Genomic DNA, 24,680 nt, shown 5'->3' on the forward strand with positions numbered 1-24,680 from the left:
AAGGGGGGGGGGGGGGGGGGGTGTTGTGCGGGTGGCGCAGTGTGTAGCGCTGCTGCTTCGCAGTTAGGTTCGCTGTGTGGAGTCTGCGTGGGTTTCCTCCCACAGTCCAAAGACATGCAAGGTAGGTGCATTGGCGATCTTAAATTGTCCCGTGTGTGTGCCCTGCGGTGCGCTGGCGCCCTGCCCAGTGTTTGTTTCCTGCCTTGCGCCCTGTGCTGGCTGGGATTGGCTCCAGCAGACCCCCATGACCCTGTGTTAGGATATAGCGGGTTGGATAATGGCCGGATGGATGGATGTTTTGTGCAGAATTGCAGGCATATTACCACCAGTATATCCAGTAGCCATAACCACTGTGGTGGTGGTGTGGAGCCTGATGGGATTCTCAGAATGGGAATACACGTCTGGGGACTGCTGGGTAAAAAATATTGAGCAGCGAAATGTGATGCTGAAAAAGTCACACACACGGGGGGAGGGCCTATAAGAAGCCACACCCCTGAGTACACACACACACGTGCGCGCGCGCGCATTCCTCCAGTCCGTGGACTGTAAATGTTTGTTTGGGGTACAAAAGGAAGCGAGCAAAGCAACGTCTGGGCGGCTGGCTGGCAGAACTAAATGTAAGGAAACCATAACGAGACAAAGTGCAGGTCTAAGAGTAACTCAATGCGGGATTGTAACGCTCGTGTCTAGCATGTTGGGTATTTACAGCTGGAGAGAAATTTGTTATTGAAATTGACGCACTGTCCGAATTTTGATGCTGCGCACCCTCGTCTGAGGTTCAACTTTGCTCGTAGTCGTTAGGCCCGTTTTAGTGTTTCACAAGAAAACATGTGCGACAGAACCATCCATCCATCCATTTTCCAACCCGCTGAATCCGAACACAGGGTCACGGGGGTCTGCCGGAGCCAATCCCAGCCAACACAGGGCACAAGGCAGGAACCAATCCTGGGCAGGGTGCCAACCCACCGCAGGACACACACAAACACACCCACACACCAAGCACACACTAGGGCCAATTTAGAATCGCCAATCCACCTAACCTGCATGTCTTTGGACTGTGGGAGGAAACCCACGCAGACACGGGGAGAACATGCAAACTCCACGCAGGGAGGACCCGGGAAGCGAACCCAGGTCTCCCAACTGCGAGGCAGCAGCGCTACCCACTGCGCCACCGTGCCGCCGCGACAGAACCATGAATACTAAAATGTTAATACAGTAGGAAAGGCATGTCGTGTGTCCACTGCTATACTGAGGCAGATTTAATACTCCTCCTGCATGTGACACGTTTTGTGACCCAATATCCCAGTTGGACCAGTAGAAGTGTCTCAAAGTGACTTCATTTTTATTTTGTTTCCCTGTTACTTAAACGTGACTGGGTAGAACGTCTGTGCCTGCTCCGCACAATCAACTGTGACCACCAGAGGGCACTCCTGCCACCCTGACCCAGACGGACGCAGACGCGAGTCTTACCACCCGGCACACTTTTCTTATATTTATTATTCCTTCACTAACCACAGCAGCCCAGTTCACAAGCACAATGCAGCCCAGTCCCTTTTTCTTCCTCGTTCCGCTCCCAGAGTGAAGTCAGGCTGCTCCTGGGGGCTCTTTGGCTGGATCTGAAATCACTGCCAGTGTAGCAGGGCTCTGCCACCTCCACAGCTCCCCCTGGTGCTATCCACAATACCCAATAGGGTTGCAGCACATTTCGGGGATGTGAGGAGCTGCTGCAACCCAAGGGGGCTGCCATTGAGCGCAGTGGGGGAGTCGGTGGCCCGTGCATGTCTGCTTCCTGATCCTGCCAATATATTGGCCTCCTGGCCGGGAAAGGGAGCACCGCCGTCCTGCACACAACTCACTCCTAGTTATTGCAGCTTACCGTAGCACAAGGCTTTGTGTCTTCTGTGTGTCCCCAGACGTGAACCTTGACAGTTACTGTATTGTGAACAGAGCCACGCGTTCCTCCACTCGGGTTTTTTTTTTTTGTGACGCAGCTACTGTCTTACCGCAGTGAAACTTCGAGACCGAATTCTCCTGGCATATCACGGCGGTTCGGTTGTGCAGATGGTGTCGCCGTCTCGTGTCAACATCTGAGGACCAATTCACATCGGCGTCACTGCTGTTTGAGGTGAGTAAAGGTTCAGTTTCAGTTTGTTCTAAAAAAAATTTCCTTTGTGGCTTTTAATTGGTGTTTGGAGGCTCCGCCCTACTCATGAATATGGATGAGTTGCCAAAGCTATACACCTACTATACTTCCTTAGAAGACTGGCGTCCTTCAACATCTGCAAGAACATCTGCAGCATCTTATATCAAACGGTTGTGGCGAGCGCCCTCTTCTACACAGTGGTGTGCTGGGGAGGCAGCATAAAGAAGAGGGACAAACTGGTGAGGAAGGCAGGCTCTATTGTAGGCACGGAGCTGGACAGTTTGACATCTGTGGCTGAGCAGACTCCTGTCAATCATGGAGAATCCACTGAACAGGATCATCGCCAGACAGAGGAGCAGCTTCAGCGACAGACTGCTGTCACCGTCCTGCTCCACTGACAGACTGAGGAGATCGTTCATCACTCACACTATGCGACTCAATTCCACCCGGGGGGGTAAACGTTAAAATTATACAAAGTTACTGTCTGTCTGTATACCTGCATTGCTATCACTCTTTAATATTTTTTTATCAATATGCTGCTGCTGGAGTATGTGAATTTCCCCTTGGGATTAATAAAGTATCTAAAGCATAGAAATGTTTTTTGTAGTAAGATGTTTTAGCCACTAGATGGCAGCACAGTACCATCCTGGCCGTTTATTTGCGGTTACCCATCAGCCAGTGCGCGACTTGTGGCTAACCAGTCGATCATCGAATTCCAAGCCGGAGTCCTCAGTGGGTTTAACCAGCAGTTGTCTTCACCTCCGTTTAACTTGGTGAAGGACTCGGACCAGCAGTATTAATGCATCGGCCACTTCTACTGATGAGCTCGAGTTTTTACAACACGCTGTTCAGTTGATGTGACGTACTGATTTGAATGAGACGTGTCAGTCGTAGCCGATCTGTTTAACTGACTAGTGAGGCTTCACTCCGAGGACGCTGTCTGTAACAACAGTTGGTACCTCAATTTGAGGTTTTTACAAAAGCTCAAGCAATAAACAACAAGCACCCCTACAGCACACAGGAGGTGTCTGCCGTGACTCGGAGCACAGTGGCAGTGCCGGATTAGAAGACCTAAAATCCCGTCCGTCACAAGAATTTAGGCTACCTTTAGAGGACATGGATTGTTATTGGGGATGAAAGACGGGGAGACCACCATCCGGCTGAACCCTAACCGGAGAGTCCATGTGGTGGAAGTAGAAGGGGGTCCCCCGCACCCCCAAGACATGTGTGCAGCAGTCACGTGACACTTGGCTGGGATTCACAAAGGGTTCCTGCTGTTGGAGGACTTGTGTGACAAGAAATTCCGTCACACGCCATGACGTGAGACCATCAAACCGAGAGGCACCGTCCTACCCATCCCAAACACTGAAGGCTGCAATCGGGCACTGTGGCTTCATGGATCTTACCATCCAGCGGGGCCCAATGAGACCTGAGAACACCACGATGAAAGTTACAGGCGATTAAAGGCACCGTAGACAAAGTGAACGGACCGCGTGGAAGTCGGGGGGGGAGAGAGAATGACAGGTAAAAGTAATGTGGAGAGTTTGGGGGGGGGGGGGTCTGAAAATAGAAAATGTGAGGAGCACCGGTCAGAAACTGCGGCTTGTGTAGTCCCGGGGGTCCCCATCGCGCTTGTGATGTGCTCTTTGGGTCCCCGTCCACTCCACATGATGGCGGCGTCTCCATTTACTCCTCAAAGGTGACTCTTGATCCACTTTACTCGGTTAACTTCGCACCAGACGTAAGGTTTGGAAAGTGATTAAAAATGAAATTTGACGTCTTCTGGGTTTTGTTATGTAAATAAACGAAGTGTCTCTCCTGTGATCAGACGCGGGTGCCGCTCTTTATTTCTAGAAGGATTTGTTTTAAGTGCAGCTGCCGAGCGCGACGTTGCGGACACCTCGGTGTGTGACACCACGGGGCCAATCGGACATCTTGTGGAGACAAACAGCCGGCGCATTAGTTTAAATCAGGGGGTGCTGCTCGCGGAGCCCCAACGGACATTTCTCTTTGCTAGAATTGGGGCCCTCTGTGGCAGCCGGGTGTTCATAATCGGTGCTGACGACACTCCTCTCCATCTCCTTGAAGTCGCTGCCACTTCTCGTCTCTTATTCTGCATTCAGAAACGCACAGGAGCCTAATTTTTACATTTGAGACTTTTAGAAAGATTTCCATTTTTGGTAAAGATTGAAATCAACAAAAGAGAAACATTTCATTCTATTTTGCCCTTTCTCTGTGTAGTCCCCCCCCCCCCCCTCCATCTTATTAATGACAATTAAAAACGAGCAGCCAGGCAGCCAGGCGCTCGACAAAAAAATAATCCAAAGGTCGCACCGACGTCAGCCCCACAGATGAGTAGATAATGGAATAATTAAACAATTAGAACACCTGGCAAAGCAGAATGAAAATCAAGATGAAAAAAAATATATACATTACTCACATATACCTGCGTGTGTGCGCGCGCATGCGCACAGATACAGGGCGAGTCAAAGTGATGTTAACATTTGAATGGCAGAAACAATTTATTCACAAAACAAACTTCATCTGTGCAGGATGATTTACAGGAATGGCTCAGCCTGTTTGCCATCAGGTTCAACACAAAAACCAACTAGCAACAGCACCATTTAAATTTTAATTTATCACCCGTGGTGTACGTCTAGCTGCAGAAGAAAAATAATCCATTAGTGTTAACACAATTTTTGACTCTCCCTGTATATACAGCAAACTTAGCTTTTTTAAATTTCTTTTTCTTCTTCTTTCGGCTGCTGTCATTCGGGGTCACCACAGCAGATCATCTTCTTCCATATCTTCCTGTCCTCGTCATCTTGTTCTGTCACCCCCATCACCTTCATTGTCCTCTCTCACCACATCCATAAACCTTCTCTTAGACCTTCCTCTCCTCCTCTTATCTCACAGCTCTATCCTTATCACCCTTCTCTCATTATACCCCTCATCTCTCCTCTGCACATGTCCAAACCAACACCATCTCGCCCCTCTTGCCTTTGTCTTCCAACTGTCCAGCCTGAGCTGACCCTCTAATGTCCATCCATCCATTATCCAACCTGCTATATCCTAACTACAGGGTCACAGGGGTCTGCTGGAGCCAAGTCCAGCCAACACAGAGCACAAGGCAGGAAACAAACCCTGGTCAGGGCGCCAGCCCACCGCAGACCCTCTAATGTCCTCATTTCTAATCCTGTCCATCCTCGTCACACTCAATGCAAATCTTAGCATCTTTAACTCTGTCTCCTGTGCCAGCGTCTCCAGCCCATATCACACAGCTGGTCTCACTACTGTCCTGTAGACCTTCTCTGTCACCAATCACTCCTGACACTCTCCTCTCCCACAGTCCCCATTATTCTGTACTGCTGATCCCAACTATTTAAACTTCTCCTCCTCCTCCTCCCCATTCCCCAGCACTGAGGTTGGCAGCTAGTTGCCTTCATTTTAAATGATTAGCTGTTTCAGACTCGGGCCCCCTTAATTGTTTCCTTGTTCTTTAATCAGCAGCCAAACCCCACTGAGATGTTAGACGAGCCAACAGCCGCCCTGCGTGTCCCTCAATCTGCTCGGCTCTAAAAACATTTGTACCGGCGCTCTTAAGAGAAAGGAGAAGCGACTGCTGTGGCACAACGCGACCACAAATAAGTCGAGGAATTAAAGGACGGGTCTCACTAACAACACGAAGCGGCTTCTAATTAGGAAAGTGAGCAGAGTGACATGTTTTGAGTGTGAGACCCCAAGTTGGCGGCTCACCTGTCGACTCCCTAACTTCATGTCGCATTTCTGTTTGGCTGCCAATCAAAGAGGAAAAAATAAATAAATAAAAGCAAATCTACTAAAATGAAAGGAAAACCAGTGAGTGAATGGCACAAACTGGGCACCACTAAGAAAGGGAAACGTGCAGGTGCTGTGGCCCTCCAGGGAGTTGGGGACACCAGTGGTGTAAATTCTGAGTAATTGTACCTTAAACACGTCAAAAGACCCACTGGAATGAGAAAGCAGACGCCTGGGGGTCCGAGATCCTCACAAAGGGGAGTGAAGTGCAGACAGGCGCCAGTTAAAGGTCTGGACCTTCAATGCGTTGGGAATACACCGTTACGTGTGCCACATGTGCGCCATCTCGAACTGTAGATGAACACGACATGTCGACGGCTTTGGTTTGAAAGTCAAACCCCAGCAGATGTTTGTGTGTAATTAAACTTCACTTGAGAACCCAGTCGCCCGTAGTAAATGGATGCCTACCATGACTGGCAAAGACAACTTTTAATGTTCTGTAGATATTGCTGCTTCCATTTTGTTTATTTTTGCAAGAAGGGGCATCTAAAAAAAAAAAAAAAAAAAAAAGGCCCCCAAGGTGGCAGTGCCAGCCAGTGTGGTTGGCCCCCCTATAGTTTTGCTCTTTTATTACAGGCCTGCACATCTCGACTTCTCCAGAGTTCTAACTAAGCATCCCGGGACGCCTTCATCTGGAATCACAAGTCGATACCCGAGCCTGTAAACCAAAGTGAAACTCAACCAGCTGAGCGTCTTGTGTAAGAAAACGACTCGTTACTTCTAGTCTAGAAAATTCCAAACGATGGCACTGTGGCGCTGTAGACTGGGCGGTGATCCACACGTCCCATTATAATATTTTAGTAAACAAACACTGAAGTGGCTACTAAAATATTATAAAAAATAAACCACTTCCAGATCGTGCTCTGATGAATGAGAAGGGAACACACGCGGGTTAGAAACGGGCCTGTCAAGCATCAATCACCCAGTGAGCCTGCCGTCAGCTTGCACTTCAACTGCCAGGCCAGAGGGCACAGAGACGACGACTAAAGATTAAAAGTTCAAAAACATGAAAACCAAATCGAGAAGAGTCGTCCACAAGTGTGCTGATGTGAGCTGCCTCACCGCACAGAAAGGCCACTCGCTTGTGGCGGCGTCACAGCCTGGCATATGAGAAGGCCGAGGTACTCCAGTTGAGGAGAGCGTTTTCTTGAGAGATCTTTTAAGAAATGTGTGAGTGTTTGACAAAGTCACATGTCTGGGTTCCATTCAATAAGGGCGACCTCAATTGGGCACAGCGGTTAAAGGCAAACGCAACAAAATTATTACAGAAAATTTATTAGATAAAGGCAATGATTGAACGTATAAAAAGGCGAAAGCAAGAATATTAAAATGCCGCCCTCAATTGTGGTCGCCCTTTTGAAGCTCGCCTTTTTTGTGCGCGCACTTATTGAAGGACACCACGTTTGGGCTACAAGATGCTATTTTCATTTTCAGAATTCAGTCGTAATCTTCTTTATTTGTTTATCTGGTCTGTACGACGCTATATGCTGTATACCCTCTGTAAGTGCCTTGAGCATGAGAAAGGCGCTATATAAATAAGATGTATTATTATAATGGCAGTGCGTCAGACGGAGTCTCGGTCCAAACATCACAAGTGTCCTCGACGACCCCAAGGAGACGCCAGCTCCGATTACTGCATTAGTGGGGAACCTCCGGTCTCACTCGTTTATACAAGCAGCCCCACTGAGGGGTCCTCGAAACGCGAGCATTGCTCTCTATGGACGCCTGTTTGATCAGCAACACTCGTCTCTGTTCTGCGTATGTCCTCAGGCCTCACTATGAATGACAGACCACCGCTAACACTATGTGAGCCTCGTTTTTGGGCGGACTATTCCCTAAAAATATAAATCTCTAGAGTTATACTTGTCAGGGAAATTAAACTTACAGTTTCTATCGTTCCTCCGAGTAGACGTAACTGATTTCACTCGCTTCCACTAACTTCAATTTTTATGCCTCCCAACACCACCTTTGTCGCACTAATTGCAGAAAAACAACTGAAGTATTAAAGATGGTGAGGATTATGGACTTTACAGGCCTTCGAACCGAGAAGCTCCACTAAACTCAAATCGGCGACCGACTGACCGACAGAAGAGGCTCCCCCTAAACACCATTAGACACACTTTTTGGTTTTAATGTTCATTTAAAATGTTACATCGTCATCAAAACATCTGTCAATAGTTCACGTGACATTAAACGACGGCAAACTGATCGAGCATAATCCAACATAAAAAGGTTTATTTACAAGTCTACTGGCTTATTCAAAATGAGCTCAAAACACGTCAAGTGAAAAAGGTCAAAAAAAAATAAAATCAGAATTAAACGTTTTCCAGAATCCCTTCTTCCATTTTCTGTTAGATCAGATCAGCAACTGAAATAAAACAAAAATCAATTAAAGTCGGAGCATTTCAACATACAATGGCAGCTCAGGGTCTCAACACGACATCCACAAAACAGGGGGGCTCAAGTGTGGGACGTCCTGAACTGCGCTGCCCGGTCACGTGGCGGTGAAGAGCCTCTACGGTGTACAGCGCCAGAGCACTACGTCTATGGTGTGCAGCCGCTTGCTCTTCTACAGTTCAGTGAAATCGAGATGGCAGACGTCCGGTTTACCACTCGGCTCCTTTGTCCCCCGTCACCCTTCTGAGTGAAGAGCAACTGGATAGACGATCCGAACAGCAGGTAGGCCTGGCAGAGTGGTGGCTCGGGATCTGCACTGGCAATCGGAAGTTTGCTGATTCGAATCCCGTAAATGCCAATAGGCACGCTGCTCTGTTGGGCCCTTAACCTGCAATCACTGAGCGCTTTGAGTAGTCAGAAAAACGCTCTAGAAATACAAAGAGTTCTTCTCATGAAGTGCTTCTCTGTTCACACATTCAGCTCAACACGACTACCAACCTCCTCTAGAATGGTAAATACAATAAACCAGCGGTGTAAGCCTGGGCTCCTAGAAACTGTGGATTCTCATCGCTTGTCTATCAGCAGCTAAGCGAGTTTCTCTTTCCTCTGAGGTTTCGTTTTGGTGACCAATTTGCTTTCTTTGAGCTTCATGCTGTAGCCTTGAACTTCTGGGCACAGACGGACAGACAGACACTCTCACTTCCACCCGTAGACATTTATATAAAAGACAATTAAAATTACCGTTCATGGGCATTTCATCAATCTGCGTCGAGTAGTACTGTTCAATGTCTCGAAGAATGCGAATGTCGTCGTTTTTCACAAAATTGATGGCAACACCTTTACGTCCATAACGTCCCGATCGACCAATTCTACAACAGAGATACAGCACATAAGAAGAAAAAGAAAACCAATATGCCACACGATGACCGACGTGGCCAGGGAGCTGGCATTGCTGGACTCTGTAGACGACGTCTCGGTGCTCTACCTGTGGATGTACAGCTCTCTGTTGTTTGGAAGGTCATAGTTGATGATCAGGGATACTTGAGGGACATCCAGACCTCTTGCCCACACGTCTGTAGAAATGAGAACACGGCTAGAAAAGAAAAGACAGAGCGTCAATGACGTGTCACCTTTAATAAATCACCCAAAGCAGCTTGATAACGGAACAAAGAACGCTTTAGATGATTTCATTTTTATTTATTTCAGAATTTCACATCCAATTTAACGAGACTGGACATTTTAATCCCAAAGCAAGCCTTACAGTTGAATCAAATTTAGAGAAAAAGATTTGGAAAATGAAAGCACCGGGAGTTTGTGACATCGGAGTCACCTCATCCTGCCCAATACCTGCTACTCCTCAGTTATGTTTTTACCCCCCCAATATCTCGTAAATACTGTGATGTGGTGCCTTTATTAATGAATCGCAGCTCAATGGTGCCCACACATTCCCACGACCGGAGTCGCATTATGATGCCCGATCCTGCCAAGGCCTGTCTCTTACACAAACAGAAGACCTGAATCTCTGGCCGTTTGTAATGACTTGACACACAAATGAGGACGGCACTTGCCTGGCACCCGACCGGAACTCCTTCATGATGGACTCTCGCTCTTTCTGAGGCATGTCACCATGCATTGAAGACACCGTGAAGTTGGCTTCTCGCATCTTCTCAGTTAGCCAGTCCACCTGTCGACAAATTACATGCAAGCAAAGCAAACTTTAGCTCTTCCTACAAACAAATTGCAAAACAAAGCCAGTAAAACCAGAGCTGCTGTACACATTTCAGTGATTCCATTAACCAGAATATTCATTTAAATTTTTTCTCTTTGATATGCCGCTCGTGTTTCACAAACTTTTGAATAACCTGAAATCGAAGTGCGTCGTCGCTACTTTTGCTCACTTGAATCTGCCTTCAAGTACTTTAATAAGCACACACACAAGGCTCAGAAAAATGATCGCATTAGTGCAAACATACGGAAATTATTACTTGGTGAAATAACGGGACAGCGAAAAGATCGAATATATTAAAGTTTAAGTCGGAGACTTGTAGATCATCTACTTCGTGTTGCCATCAGGGAAAAGTTGTGTTTCTTCACAACGAAGAGGCGTAGATTTGTTGTTTGGTGAAAGTGAAATCCACACCACGTGGGCGGCAGAGACGTGAAGTGGCAGGTGGGTAGCGCAGGCCAGGGGGTTGGCAAGCAAAGCGAGCAGGGGGTGAAGCCCCCAATATTGACAATAGATTTACCTCTTGGCAATGGCTGTGCCTCAAAATCTGTCCTGTCATTAAATGATTCCTTTTACTACTTGCAGCTCATAAACTCTACTAGAAGAACCCTGAAGTCTTCCTCAACGTCCGCTGTAAAAATACTTTTGAGACTGAGATGAAGATATTTCACAGAGCACACCTCCGCATGATCGGAGACTGCACTTGGGACAGAAACTTGTAATTCAACTTACAGGTAACGAGTGGAAGTCTTTGTGCAATAACACAGACTCGTCCTCAAATCGACGAGAAAGATGGACTAACTCCATGCAAATCATTAAAAACACATTCAGGCTAAAATAAATAAAGTCTCAAGTCACATTGTTCCCTGCTCCCTAAATATGCTGAAAACAAACAAAAACGTTGACTAACCTTCCTTTTTGTGTTACAAAAGATGACGGCTTGCGTAATGGTCAGCGTATCGTACAGGTCACAGAGCGTATCAAACTTCCACTCTTCTCTCTCCACAGCGACGAAGAACTGCTTGATGCCTTCAAGTGTCAACTCATCACTGCAAGGAGAAAAACGGGCAGAAACTCTTTGTTTTAAGCGACTCTATGCAAGATGGCGGCTCTAAATCTTTACATCACCCACTGAAATATAAAACTAGGAAACCCCTCTCTCTGTAATCTCAGTATGCATGCAGAAACAACCAAGAGTGAAATTTAAAAAACCGGCACGTACCGCTTCACCAAGATCCGGATTGGGTCAGTCATGAATTTGTTGGTCATTTCCAAGATTTCATGTGGTAAAGTGGCGCTGATCAAACAGACTTGCGTGGCAGGAGGAAGATACCTGTAGACATCGTAAATCTGCTCCTTGAACCCTGGAGGAGTTTAGAGCACCAAGTTAGTTATAATACACCAGCTGTGTAAGCCCAGGGTCCTAGAAACGATCGAAATCGTCAGAAAAAGAACTGAAATGTCGAGATGTCAGGTAATTGAAAGGAACTACTCAGGGTGTCTCTCTCCTAGGAGGACTCATTTTGCCGATGTGCTCACATCACTTGTGGACTGTGATGTTTGCTGATGACATTGTGATCTGTAACGAGAGTAGGGAGCAGGCTGAGGAGACCCTGGAGATATGAGAGGAGAGGAATGAAGGTCAGTAGGACCACCAGGACAGAATACATGTGTGAATGAGAAGGAAGTCAGTGGAATGGTGAGGATGCAAGGAGTGCAGTTGGCGAAGGTGGGGGAGTTTAAATACTTGGGATCAACAGTACAGAGTAACGGGGATTGTGGAAGAGAAGTGAAGAAGAGAGTGCAGGCAGGGTGGAGAAGAGTGTCAGGAGTGATTAGTAAAAGACAGGGATCAGCAAGAGTGACAGTGAAGGTCTACAGGACGGTAGTGAGACCAGCTATGTTATATGGGCTGGAGATGATGGCACAGAAGACAGAGCTGGAGGTGGCAGAGTTAAAGATGCTAAGATTTGCACTGGGAGTAACGAGGATGGACAGGATTAGAAATGAGGACATTAGAGGGTCAGCTCAAGTTGGATGGTTGGGAGACAAAGTCAGAGAGGCGAGATTGCATTGGTTTGGACATGTCAGGAGAAGAGATGCTGGGTATATTGGGAGAAGGATGCTAAGGATAGAGCTGCCAGGGAAGAGGAAAAGAGGAAGGCCTAAGAGAAGGTTTATGGATGTGGCGAGAGAGGACATGCAGGTGATGACGAGGACAGGAAGATGATCCGCTGTGGCAACCCCTAACGGGAGCAGCCAAAGAAGAAGAAGAGCTCATATCACTTGTGTTGTTAGCAGCTAAACGAATTTCGGTTTCCTCAGAGGTGGAGCCCTCACCCCGACTCCACCTCTCACTTCCCGGGTGGACGGACAGACCGACCCACACACACACACACACTTCCACGCGTAGACGTTTATAGATCAGATGAAATGCACGCCGTGTACTCTGACTTACTGTTATTTGACCTTTTCAGAAGAACATTAGAAATGAGCTTTTTTGTAGAAAGCAGGACTTCAGTAAGGTCAGCCACTCAATGAAATGAACCTTTTAGTGTTTGACTTCAGTGACTCAAAACGGCCGCCGTTCAGCTTGTAAGGACGCTGCCACCTTTGATTTCTAATGTGACTGAAGACTGGAAATGTGATGAAAAAGGCAATAAACTTCATGAAGTGTGTTTGATGTGTAAGCAAAGACGTACTTCTTCACACAGAGGATTGTGGGAGTCTGGAACAAGTCAACCAAGCCATGTAGCTAAAAGCAGAAACCTTTTTAGATTTTTAGAACGTAAAAAGATATGGAGGCAGCTTAGCGGACAGAAACAGACTGAATAATAAGAACATAATCTACGAGGAGAGCGGGCCTACAGCTCTCTGTACTTCAAACAGTAAATGACTGCCGATGACGAGGAGAGGACCGTCTGCCGTTCACTAATGTCACTGGTGTTTCTTTGGCCTTCCCCTACACTCCAACATACGTTACTTAGGCTCATCTCTCCCCTTTAGCTGGCACAGCAGTCATTTTCACTGTCCAGTATGTCTCCTCATCTAGCTGGAACTTACTATGAAGGTTAAAGTCCAACTTGTGGTGCTTACAATCAAGCGTCATACTGGTGCTGCGCGGGGCCCTGATGAGCCTACGTTTAGAAAGGGCTTAGTACTCCAAGTGTAGTCAGAGCTCTAAACCTCGGTGAGCACTCCAATAGCAAACTATGAGAACTTTAAATCCTGTCATCCAAAGGCACTCAGATTTTTGCTGGCAACTCATCTTCTTATGTAATATGCTAACGTGGCTGTCCGTTTGTCTGTCCAGGATTTTAAATCACCTGTCACTCGCAAACCGTTTGACCCATTGACCTGAAATTTGGTACACATATACTACGTGATGTCTACTATCCGCTTTCAGGGTGACGATTGACCTCCAAGGTTATTCCTCTTTTTATTTTTATTGTAGAATCAACTCTCAGCAGCGGCACATGTGCACTGGCACTGCTCTCATCACTACCACCTTCACCGTCACTTCCTCTACCTCTTCATAGCTTAAATCATTCTTGAGGCAGATTGAAGACTTAAGTTCCGGCTTAAGTGAAAAATTAAACATAACGTACTAATTAATTGAAACACAAACACGGACTTCATTAGTTTAAATGCAAAAAGATGCCAATGAAAGAAGAGAAGAAGCAGGCCGCCAGGGTGGAGATAAGGAAACAGCAAACGCATCAACCTCTGAGCAAACGAATGATAAACGTACAGAGAAAGAAACAGGGAGGAGAACCGCAAGTCAAGTTGTATTCCGTGCAGTGCACAGTTACTGGTTTTATATAAAAAGCGTCTTTAAATAAAAACACTGGTATAGACTTGGCATCAAGACAAGAACGTGGAGCACACAAAATGAAAAGATGGGCACTGGGAATAGATGCCAGTAGCCAAAGAGCATACCTTTGTTCAGCATTTCGTCAGCTTCATCAAGAACCAACATTTTGATAGCCCGCGTCCGTAGGCTTCTCCTGCGAATCATGTCTGTTTTATGGGGGGACAAAATGGATTTTGTTAAAGTCTCAATAATTAGTTTACACAAATCTGTTCCGTTTGTGCACAGCACCAGGCCTAATTATATGAAATAAATACATTTTTAAAAAAATGGTGGCCTCCAATGTGCAAAACAAAACTTTCCCTTAAGTACCACATGACTCTGACTTATTTCTTATGGCATTGTGTCATCGATGACAATGGACAGACAACATGCAATACACTTAGAAAACCAAACGCACACACAGAGAGCACCACCCTGACCAACATTAATGTATCGTCACACAACATCATTCTTACCAAACACTCGCCCTGGAGTGCCAGCGACAACGTGCTGCCCGTAGTCAAGTTTTCTGATGTCTTCTCCAACATTTGTCCCTCCGATACAAGCGTGACACTGCACATTCATGAAGTCACCAAGAGCCAGAAGAACCTGCAAAAATCAAAGTGAGTGAACCGTGCATTCCCAGGCAGACATTTTAAATTGGTTTGTTTTCCACTGGCTCAACACAACACGGAGGTTCGAGTAGGTAGAGCAGCACTGGAAAAATACTGAAAACCCCACATTTTTAGGGGATTTTCGGTACTGAAAGTAAACCTTTGCCTTCCTCGCAATCCCAAACAAAGCCCCCCCCCCCCCAATCCCCCTTGGTTCTGAGGCTAAGGATCTGTGCTGGCATCCAGAAGGTTGTCGGTTCAAATCCCCGTCACTGCCAAAAGAGATCCTACTCTGCTGGGCCCCTGAGCGAGACCCTTAACCTGTAATTGCTCCAGGGGTGCACTCCAACCCCCCCAAGGGGTCTGAGAAAACTAAAATTCCTAATACAAGAAAATGAACAAAGCAAAATAAAGAACAAAAAAAAAAAAAAGAATGCTTGTTACGGTAGTGTGAGGAAAAAATGGCTGTTTTGCTCGATGTGATCAGAACTGCACAGGGAGGACCTCAACTACACCTCCACCCACAATGACGTGGCGCACCAGAGAGTCTGGAGTAGGGAGGGGAGTTGTGGAGCCATCCAGTACGTGTGTCTGAACCGTTTTGGTACCGACGTCAGAGAGCTGGTATTAATATCGATGTCAAAGTGTGAGGACCGATCCAACGCTTCTCAGGTGATCGTCTCACTCGGTGCAATTTTCAATGTAAATTATGACAAAACTAGTGTGAAAAGTCTTCACTGAGCACACCCTCCCACTTTACTTTAGAACTGAGCATTGAAATATTATTACAAAGTGAAAGATCGCTCAGCACGTGATAAATGTGCAAATTAAGAAGTCAGTTACTCAGTGGCCAACAGCACCAGCAGATAATCAGACCCCGTTGCATGGAGGCCAAGGCAGCAGCAGACCAAGTGTTGTTAATAATAATAATTCTTTGCATTTAGATAGCACTTTTCTCACTACTCAAAGCGCTGACCAATTGCAGGCTAAGGGCCTTCCTTGCTCAAGGGCCCAACAGAGCAGAGTCCCTACTGGCATTTTACGGGATTCGAACCGGCAACCTTCCAATTGCCAGTGCAGATCCCTAGCCTCAGAGCCTAACCCTTATCTGAAAGTAGAATAAGAGAACAGGTAGGTAGATACACCTACTTACCTGCATGCTGACTGCTGCCAACTAGATGGCAGTCTTGTGCTAAAACGATCGAGCAATCTGCTTGCACTCACTGCCTAACTCAATGTGAATTTCCCCTTAGGATTAATAAAGTATCTAACTCCTCCAACATTTACGACAAGAGAGTTAATCTCACAAGACAGACGTGTCACTTTAGGCTTCACACAGGTCCAAAATATAAAAAACGGCACACAGCGCGAGTCCCACCGGAATGAGCCGATTCTAACGAGCGCGCGGCGCCTCCATTCCTCCACAGTCTGCCTTTTGAGTAATCAAACTTTCTTCTTTCAGAAAACTGAATTCTTACCTTCTGGATTTGTCCTGCCAACTCTCTGGTAGGAGCCAAGATGAGTGCCTGAGTTTCCCGGACCTTAAAAGAATTTTAAAAATTTGCATAAATCTCATTTTGTTTTGACTCCAAGGTGAAGAATTAAAAAAGAAAAAAAATATGAGAATTAATTTTGCAACATTCATGTAAAGGAAAACACAAAGGGCGGCTGCACTTCATTAGTCAGGAGAGGAGACTTCATACCTGAATATCCAGGCACTGCAGCACAGAAACACAGAAGGTGGCCGTCTTTCCAGTACCAGACTGAGACCTGAAAGCAAACAACAGACTTGAAATCCCATCTGCCCTCCAATAACTCACTTTATTTATACCCTGCAAAGGTTAACTGGTGTGGCTTTAAAGGTTGGCAACTAAACATTCAAATGAATGTCCGTTTATGTATTAAAAACTACGCTTATATTAAGTTAAAAAGTAAAAAACAAGTCTGTCATGCATCACTCGTAAAATAAAAGGTGGGCGCTTTGCTGAGATTTTAAGAAGTGTTTCTGAATGTTGATTGATGACAAGCGCCCAAGCTTTTATTTTACGAGTGATGTATGACAGACTTGTTTTTTACTTTTTAACTTAATATAAGCGTGGCTTTTAAAACGTTTTGTATTTTGCCCTTTCTCTGTGCAGTGTTCGCCCCTTTGTTGTATCTTAATAATGACAATTAAAAACGAGCAGAGCAGGCAGCACTGAATCATGAAAGGCTGAAACTACTTCTGCGTCTGACCCACTCATTAGTCAATAATGGATACACTTAGAAAAGTAGAATGAAAATCAAGATGAAAATATTGTTAAAAAGTAAAAAAAAAATACATTATTCCCATACAACTGCTTGGTACATTTTAATTATATATATATTTTTTTGACCAAACTTACTTTTCTAATTTCTATTTTGTTCCCAACAACACATCACATAATTAGCCCAGAAGCTGCAGCCACCGGGGGTCCCCAGGACTGACTTGGAGAAGCTCAGCGCTCCACTGGTGTGTCTCTCGAATGCTGGGAGTCACCTTGGACTGCCAAACAATAAGTAGTATTGACGTTTGTTTTTATTGATTAATCCAATAACTAATTTTATCCAAATAATTCAAGTAGGTATTTGATTGTGTGCTGTATTTTAATATTTATTGAACAATATTATATATAGAATTTGAAAACATCAGGCTATGAAAAAATAGTAAAACTCCTCCAAGATCACAAATGAGGGGACTTGCCCAATATTTGGAGGAACCTTCTTTAGCGAATGGTGTAGATACCACCATGACTGGGCACATCACAACAGAATGTCCCCTTTGTGCAAATTGGGTTAATTAGCTGGTGCTACTGGCAGGGACGACTGTCCAGTAAGAAGGTATGACTGGGTTTTTAATTGATTGGTCACTTAAACTGATTAACCCTTAACTCGCGTGGTCTACTTTATGCACCCCTGTTAAAATGGCTATTTATATGCACGCTGTGAGGTTATAATATAAAATATTGCAATCATTTTAAACTGTACATGTTTGTAATGTATAGGGTGGTCCAGATCTAACTATGCAACTTTTAATGCAATGCAATAATTGCATAATTAGATCTGGACCACCCTGTAATGTAATCCCATGTTACTGAACAGTATGACCCCCGTCTAGGACTATCTGAATATAAATCTCCACTTCTCCAGCGCTCACTCGTCACCCGTCACACTTTGATCCACTGAAGGATTTGCACAGGGTTCACACTTCAGTTGCCGAATGTTCTTTGCAGACAAAGTCATTGCCAGAAGAAACATCTCATCATTGTCATACTTATAGAAGTACCAAATATGCCACATGGAACTGGTGACTGGGCATCCACTCATAAAACTGCCTGGGGGCACACTGGAGGAACACCACTGCGACACTGGACTTGTAGTGAATGAAGCTGAGGAGAGATGGCGGATGCTGCTGGTAGGTTCAAGTGAAAGGACGTTGGATAAAAATAACTGCGATTGGTGTACAAAATACAGGAGTGTGAGTAGTTAAGCGTTAATCAAGGCAGCCCTAAAGTTAACGTTCTCTCCTTCGATTAAGCGAGCAGCCAGTCAGCCTCATCTGAAACACTAGGCGACACTTTCTGCTGTCTACCGAGAACCCGTAGGAGACTGAAAGCTGACGTGTTGCTAAAACACCAAACACTTACTGCAGGAATTAGATAGATAGATAGATAGATAGATAGATAGATATGAAAGGCACTATATAATAGAAAACCTTTTTTGTTAGATAGATAGATGCAAAAGGCACTATATAATAGATAGATTGATAGATAGATATGAAAGGCACTATATAATAGATAGAACTTTTTTGATAGATAGATATAGATAGATATGAAAGGCACTATATAATAGATATAATTTTTTTGATAGATAGATAGATAGATAGATAGATAGATAGATAGATAGATAGATAGATACTTTATTAATCCCAAGGGGAAATCCACAGGGAAAGCTGCTCTAGGACTGCTATGTGGTTTTGCAAGGAAATGAAAGCTAAATAAGGAATTAGTGGGAGGTAAAAGAGGGGAGTCTGACGCAAACTAAATGAGCAAGTGAGTGACTCCCAACACCGAGGAGCTCCAGAATGGAGGCCAGCCGGAGAATTATGAACTGAACTTAACAGAACGGTCCACTGCATTACGCTGTTAACCCAAGAGAAGCAAGTCGACTTACTGTGCAATCACATCCCTGCCCTTGATGATCTGCTTGATCGCTCTCTGTTGGATTGCAGATGGCTTCTCAAAACCTGGACAGACAAACAAACACATAATTAATAAACAACTCAAGACATCGACCCATCGTTATAGTATTTAAAAATGTGCCCAATCACTCACTTAAAAAAAAAAAAAAAAGACATTGTGTTCTATAAACACGGGCGCCTGTACTTTCCTACAAACTTTAGACACACACCACCATATAGTGGAAAATAAAACTATAGGCTATGCGATAAGCCGTCGGATATTCAAAATGTTAAATGTAAACAGGCACCCCTTGTTGGGTTTTCCTCTCAAATCTCAAAGTGTAGGTTAGGTTAACTGGAGACTCTAAACTGTTCCTGTAGCTATGGGTGGGCCCACTCATGAAAATGGTGTTGTCACTAAAACAATTGTGATTAACATTTTTTCTGCCTCTATACCTTCACTAGTACAAGTCTTGTGATAACACAGCAACGCACAGACAAGTGAGGAAGAGAAGGCCATCTGATCGTGAACTTCAGAGCGTCGACAGATAAATACTCTGAACAGAAATGCACTCCCGTCACAGCCCTGCCAACCTGCGGCCCACTCCTCGCCATCTTCAGCCCTTGTACGACCACAGTACTTTGGCTCCTGCTTACACCTCGTCATCCACCCACGTGTCCTCATGTTAACCTCCTGCGGCTGCTCAGACCACCAGGTAACGAGCAGAACTTCAGGATGTTTTCAGAGTTTGATGTTAGCACTCAAAATTTTAGTCCTGCTCCAATGGTAAGTGAAAATGTTTCTCCTGAATGGCATGAAAGATTCACAAATGATTGGTTGGTAAATTTTGAAAGATCAGATAAGATCACATTTGTTTAATAATATGGATGAGCCGCCAATTCAACAGGCTGAAGTTTCCAGTTTCCATTACAGCCAGTAAGTCAAGCAGCTGCAGTTCATTAGCACAACAGATGAGGTACACAGCAGGAAAAACTGAAATGTGATCAAATAGGCAGGTAGAGCAGGATGAGCTTTGAGACGTCCGGTTTCAAACGTGCAGCATGTCCCGTTTACAGGACGTCTTTTTCTTCGTCGTCTTCTCGTACCTTTGCCTCGTTCTCTCAGTCTCACTCTTCACGTGCTGGATGAACCAGCAGACACAAAGGGGTCTGTAAAGCAGCTTGAGACATTTGAATGTGAAATCCCGAATTTAAGCAATTGTGTGAAAACGATCACAGTCAGAAAAAAGAATTCTGACGAGGTAAATAATGTAATAATCTCGACAGGCCCGTGCGCGCGAGTGAGCCTTGTGGTGCTGCAGTGCGATTTTCACCATTAGTGCTGCCAGGATCGGCACCTGCTCCCTGCGACCACAGACTGTCCGTTACATTCACCCACACTGCCCTCATTCCCGGCCCATTCTACACACACATTTAACAGTTTCCTTTTAGTAACAAGCACAGCGTCATCTGCCCATCGCACCCTGGTAACACTGACACTTTATTCCTATCATTTCTTCAGCATCTCTTTCAATCATTTAGCTGTACAACGAGAAAACATCTGGCACAAGACCACGGCCTTGTCGTATTCCTCTTCTTATCGACTTCCATTCTCCGAGTTCACTGTTGATTCTTACAACTGCTGCCAGTCCAGCTTCATTAATAGCTGGACAGCGAATGAAAAAGATAATTAAAAGATAATCAAATGTCTTTTGCATCAAGTGGTAAACTTCTTAAAATATTTAGCATTTCTTCACGCTTCACTTTACCAAACATCTTTGTGTAATCAATAAAGCACACATACATTATTTAGATTCATTTTTGGCATTTTTACTCTAAGCGTTTATACCATTAATCCTTGTATCTCACATTTGGTCTTTCACAGAAATGATGAAGGATAACAAGAAAGCAATCAGTTTAGTTTTCATCGATTGTGTTCTAGTTTGGGATTATGAGGCTGAGCCCACCAGGTGGACGCGTACGTGTATTTGTTTGGCAGAAACTTTTAGCCAAAGCAACTTACAAATGCGATCAACATAATCAAATAAACATCAGTCTGGAGTTTGACAGGACAAGGTGACAAAATTGGCCATCACGGTGAGGAGCTCAAATCAAAATCCATGCGAGTGACAATTCCTTAGTTCCAAAGAAAGCCCAAACAGCAGGGTCTTCAAACGTTTCTTAAAGACTGAAATGTTAGGTGAGGTGGGCAGCTCGTTCCAACAGCCAAGTACTACACATCAAGAGCCTGGACTGAGATTTAGTGCCATGCAGTGGTGGCATCGCCAGACGCCATTCAACTGCAGACTGGAGTGGTCGAGAAAGAGCAGAAAACATCTGGAAGGCACGTCATGATGTTCTACAAAGAAGTTTCTGCTTGAGGTACAAACGCAGATCTTCTGCCATCGGGGGTCTCTTTCGTGAAGATCACGAACGTTCACCATTCAGCCCGCTTCCCGAGATATCAAGCCTCACAGACCAATTGCGCTTTAGTTTGAAACGACTAAATAAACGTTAACAAAGCTGAAGGGAGAACAGTTTCCATTGAACTCAAGGCTGCCACTCACCGCGCAGAACCTTAAACGGGTCACCCAATCACATCTTCTAAGCGCCGCTACCGTCCGGCACACAAACGAAACGAGAAGCGCCTTCAACTACGACCTCGTCAAAGCGATGACGGAATGGAACGAGTAACACGGACAGGTATATACAACGTAGGAGATTTCGGTCGACATTTCGCATGGTTGTCTTCGTCTATTTAAGAAGAATTATGTAGCAGTCCTACTCCATTGTGCGCGCCTCATTCTTCTATTGTATTAGGACTCGCTTTGTAAGTCCCCTTGGATAAAATAAATAATAACTGGCAAACTGCCACCCGCAAACCCGAACTAGATTAGTGGGCTGGAGAATGCGAGATTTTTCGACATTCGAGCCGTAAATTCCACGCGTTTATATAAAATGTATAATTATATATAAAGCACATGTCTATCTCAGAACAAAACGAAGCTCAGGCAGCCCCATAAATCCATATGGCTTGACATACAAAACGTGTGCGAGCCCCGGACTCACCGTACGCGTAGATCCCACGGAGGAGGTCCTCTCGTAGGCCCATAGTGTCGAAAGTCGGCGTCACGTCGACCTCCTCGCTAGTTTCAAACTCCACTTTTGTCATGTCCTCCTCTTTGAGGATTCGCTTCCTCACCGAGACTGTTTGCGTGGTCATTGTTAGCAAAAAAGAAAAACCAAACTCCCCGGTAACAACTATTCCACTCCGGAATCCAACGAGCAACAACCCGCAGCAACAGCGGCCTAGCGCAAAAAAGGGGCCTTGTGACGTCAAAGTCCTGCGCCAAATGGGTTACGTCAAGCATCCGCGACTGACACGTGACCACGCGGTGGGCTGGACGGTTAGGACAATCCGCGCTCTGCAGAAACGGCATTGGCATCGGTGGCAGCTCGGCTTTTTGGCAGAGTTGTACCTCAATTGAAGTTCGAAGTTAGTCATTAAACATGAAAGCAAAAGATAACCCAGCGCCGCATTACGGAAGGGATGTGGCAATAAGCGTAAGGCTTATAGTGTTGTTGGGGGAGGCCATAGCCTCTTGTTTTGAAGGCACGTTTGATATACGCTACCGGTCAAAAGGTTTAGAACACCTCCGTTTTTCCTCAGATGTAATCAGTTGAAATGCAGTGGATGACCCAAAATGGTAAAAAGGTAAGCAGTACACTGCCGTAGTGTAAATTTAAATTTTTGCTAACCTAAAACTGACAAAAAGGAAGTTTCAGAATAGATAGATAGATACTTTATTAATCCCAAGGGGAAATTAACATACTCCAGCAGCAGCATATTGATAAAGAACAATATTAAATTAAAGAGTGATAACAATGCCGGTATACAGACAGACAATAACTTTGTATAATTTTAAATAATTTGGTATTTTGAAATACCAGCTGTGGACAAAGTCTCCTCTTTACAGTAGAAGCTGTTTGTGACCTGCACTGTGAAGCTGTGCTTGATGATGTTGTGCTGTGAGATGCCAGCTGTTGACCCTCACAAACTTATCTTCTGATTGGCTTGTGACGTTGGGGCTGCCAGATCTCCTCCTATCAGAGTTCCTTCCAGTTTCCAATTGCCTTTAGATTGTGTAGGACACCACTGGACTCGCTGACGCTATTTTTCTTGTCCATTTCTCTAAATGAAAGGCCTACACTTTGTGAGGGTAATAATGCTCTGTCTCCTTTCATTAGTTAATTGCCATTTACCAGTGTAATCTTTTCCAAGTTGTACTTAAGAGTGTGTAGTGACTCAGTCTGCACCAACTCTGCTTTAAGACACACAGAGGGATTTTTAAGTAATCAGCAGAAGTTGGGACACCTGTACAAATTGTTTGCTTCAACTTTCAAGGCTTCATTCACTTTAATTGCTGCAGAACATCTGGAGGTTGTAACCCGTTAGTTGTTCCCCAATGAAGGCCCATTTGAAATATTCTGAAATTTCCTTTTTGTCAGTTTTTGCAAAACTTTGAATTTAAACCTCTGGCAGTTTACTGCTTACCTTTTCACCATTTTAGATCATTCATTGCATCTCAACTGTTTAAATTTGAAGAATAAAAAACGAGGTGTTCTAAACGTTTCATTAGTAGTATACAGTATATTGTAATTCTTCCAAAAAAAAGAAAAACCGAGAACGATTAAGAGTTGGGGAACCAGATGGGTACCAAATTTAATTCATAAAACTGAAATGAGGTGTTTCTCGTGGAGTTTTGTGTGCTAAACAAGTGTGGGCCGACTGAGCACTAACTTCTGATACCTTTTGTCTTTAAACAGAAGAAGCGGGAGGTTCGGAGATATACTAGTGTGACATGATGGCACATTGGGGACTTGTCCTGTGGTCTGTGAGGAAAAGAGAAGAAGTCCAGAGTGAGCGCTTTTGCCATGGCACTGCAGATGGCTGCCTTATTTGAGTAGAGCCATCCAGGCGTTCCCCAACTGTTTGTGTGAAATGCCTCCATGTTAGTCCATATATATATATATATATATATATATATATATATATTGTGGATGTTAGGGGTCACTGTTAACCCTTAAACCCAACAGACAAACACACAGGACACCAGGGTAAAAACACTAAGAAGTAGTTTAACTCTTTTTCCAGGTTGATACGTTACATCACTCATCCAAATGACTTCCTTAGTCTCAGTCGACTGCCGGTTTCTCCAACCTTATAAACAGTACCTTTGCATGATGACCAAACCTAGCAGCATTGACTAACAATGGGCCGTGTGATCAATGATATGCCAATATCCATTGATCGATGGCCATGAGTACCATTCACAGAGCATTGGGGAATGGCTGCAATCACAGCATTGTGAGATGGTGAGTACCCTTAGGCCCCCTCCTCGGTTCAGAGATGGTCGTTCCTTTCTCACGTAAGTTGTCTCCATTGTTGTGCAAGTGTTCACTCTGAGGATGTCAGATTTGCAATTAAGAAAGCTTGGCCCGGTAAAGTGTAAGTCGTTGAAGGGGTTTTCCTAAATATACGAATTTTCATGATATTACAATATGATGACTTTTAAAAGTAGATTAATTTTCGCGCACATTACATCAGTTGTTGGGGAGAATCTGCTGATTGCCCACCGTTGTGACAGAAAAGTAAGCGCATATTACGGACAGCAAAGCCAGCATTACTGTCAGAGAAAATTACAGGCATTTCACAGAAAAAATTTAATGAGGTAAAAGGTCCCTTGCCATTTAATATCGACTGTTCCTACTGATGTTTATGGACTACTGTTCTAGCGCCCGTTATTGTAACGGGCTTAATGTGTAGTTGTTGCCATATCTCTACACTGTGAGACCTGCTGTTGTATTTCTAGTCGGAGGTGTGCAAAGTGACAGGCCTGTCCCTTGTGGTG

The 24,680-nt window shown here is 44.8% G+C and overlaps 1 protein-coding gene across 1 annotated transcript; it reads right to left on the reverse strand.

The window, feature by feature from the left end:
• Positions 1-8,090: 8,090 nt before the first annotated feature.
• Positions 8,091-22,109, reverse strand: eif4a3 (eukaryotic translation initiation factor 4A3). Its single transcript, XM_028820948.2, has 12 exons — positions 21,838-22,109; positions 18,762-18,834; positions 16,274-16,340; positions 16,049-16,111; positions 14,433-14,565; positions 14,043-14,123; positions 11,326-11,467; positions 11,014-11,152; positions 9,946-10,061; positions 9,363-9,470; positions 9,119-9,246; positions 8,091-8,348 (listed from the first exon to the last, which is right to left on the reverse strand). Exons 1-12 carry the CDS (start codon positions 21,989-21,991, stop codon positions 8,332-8,334), a joined length of 1,221 nt encoding a protein of 406 aa, XP_028676781.1. The 5' UTR covers positions 21,992-22,109; the 3' UTR covers positions 8,091-8,331.
• Between the last annotated feature and the right edge of the window lie 2,571 nt (positions 22,110-24,680).

This window comes from Erpetoichthys calabaricus, chromosome 15 (assembly GCF_900747795.2).
Source record: "Erpetoichthys calabaricus chromosome 15, fErpCal1.3, whole genome shotgun sequence".
Lineage (NCBI taxonomy): Eukaryota > Metazoa > Chordata > Cladistia > Polypteriformes > Polypteridae > Erpetoichthys > Erpetoichthys calabaricus.

Coding starts and splice junctions, on each gene's coding strand:
- eif4a3 (XM_028820948.2), bottom strand. CDS start 21,991: ATGACCACGCAAACAGTCTCGGTGAGGAAGCGAATCCTCAAAGAGGAG. Junction 11,153..11,325: donor ATCCGGATCTTGGTGAAGCG/GTACGTGCCGGT, acceptor TTCTCCTTGCAG/TGATGAGTTGACACTTGAAG. Junction 9,247..9,362: donor AGAGAGCTGTACATCCACAG/GTAGAGCACCGA, acceptor TCTCTGTTGTAG/AATTGGTCGATCGGGACGTT.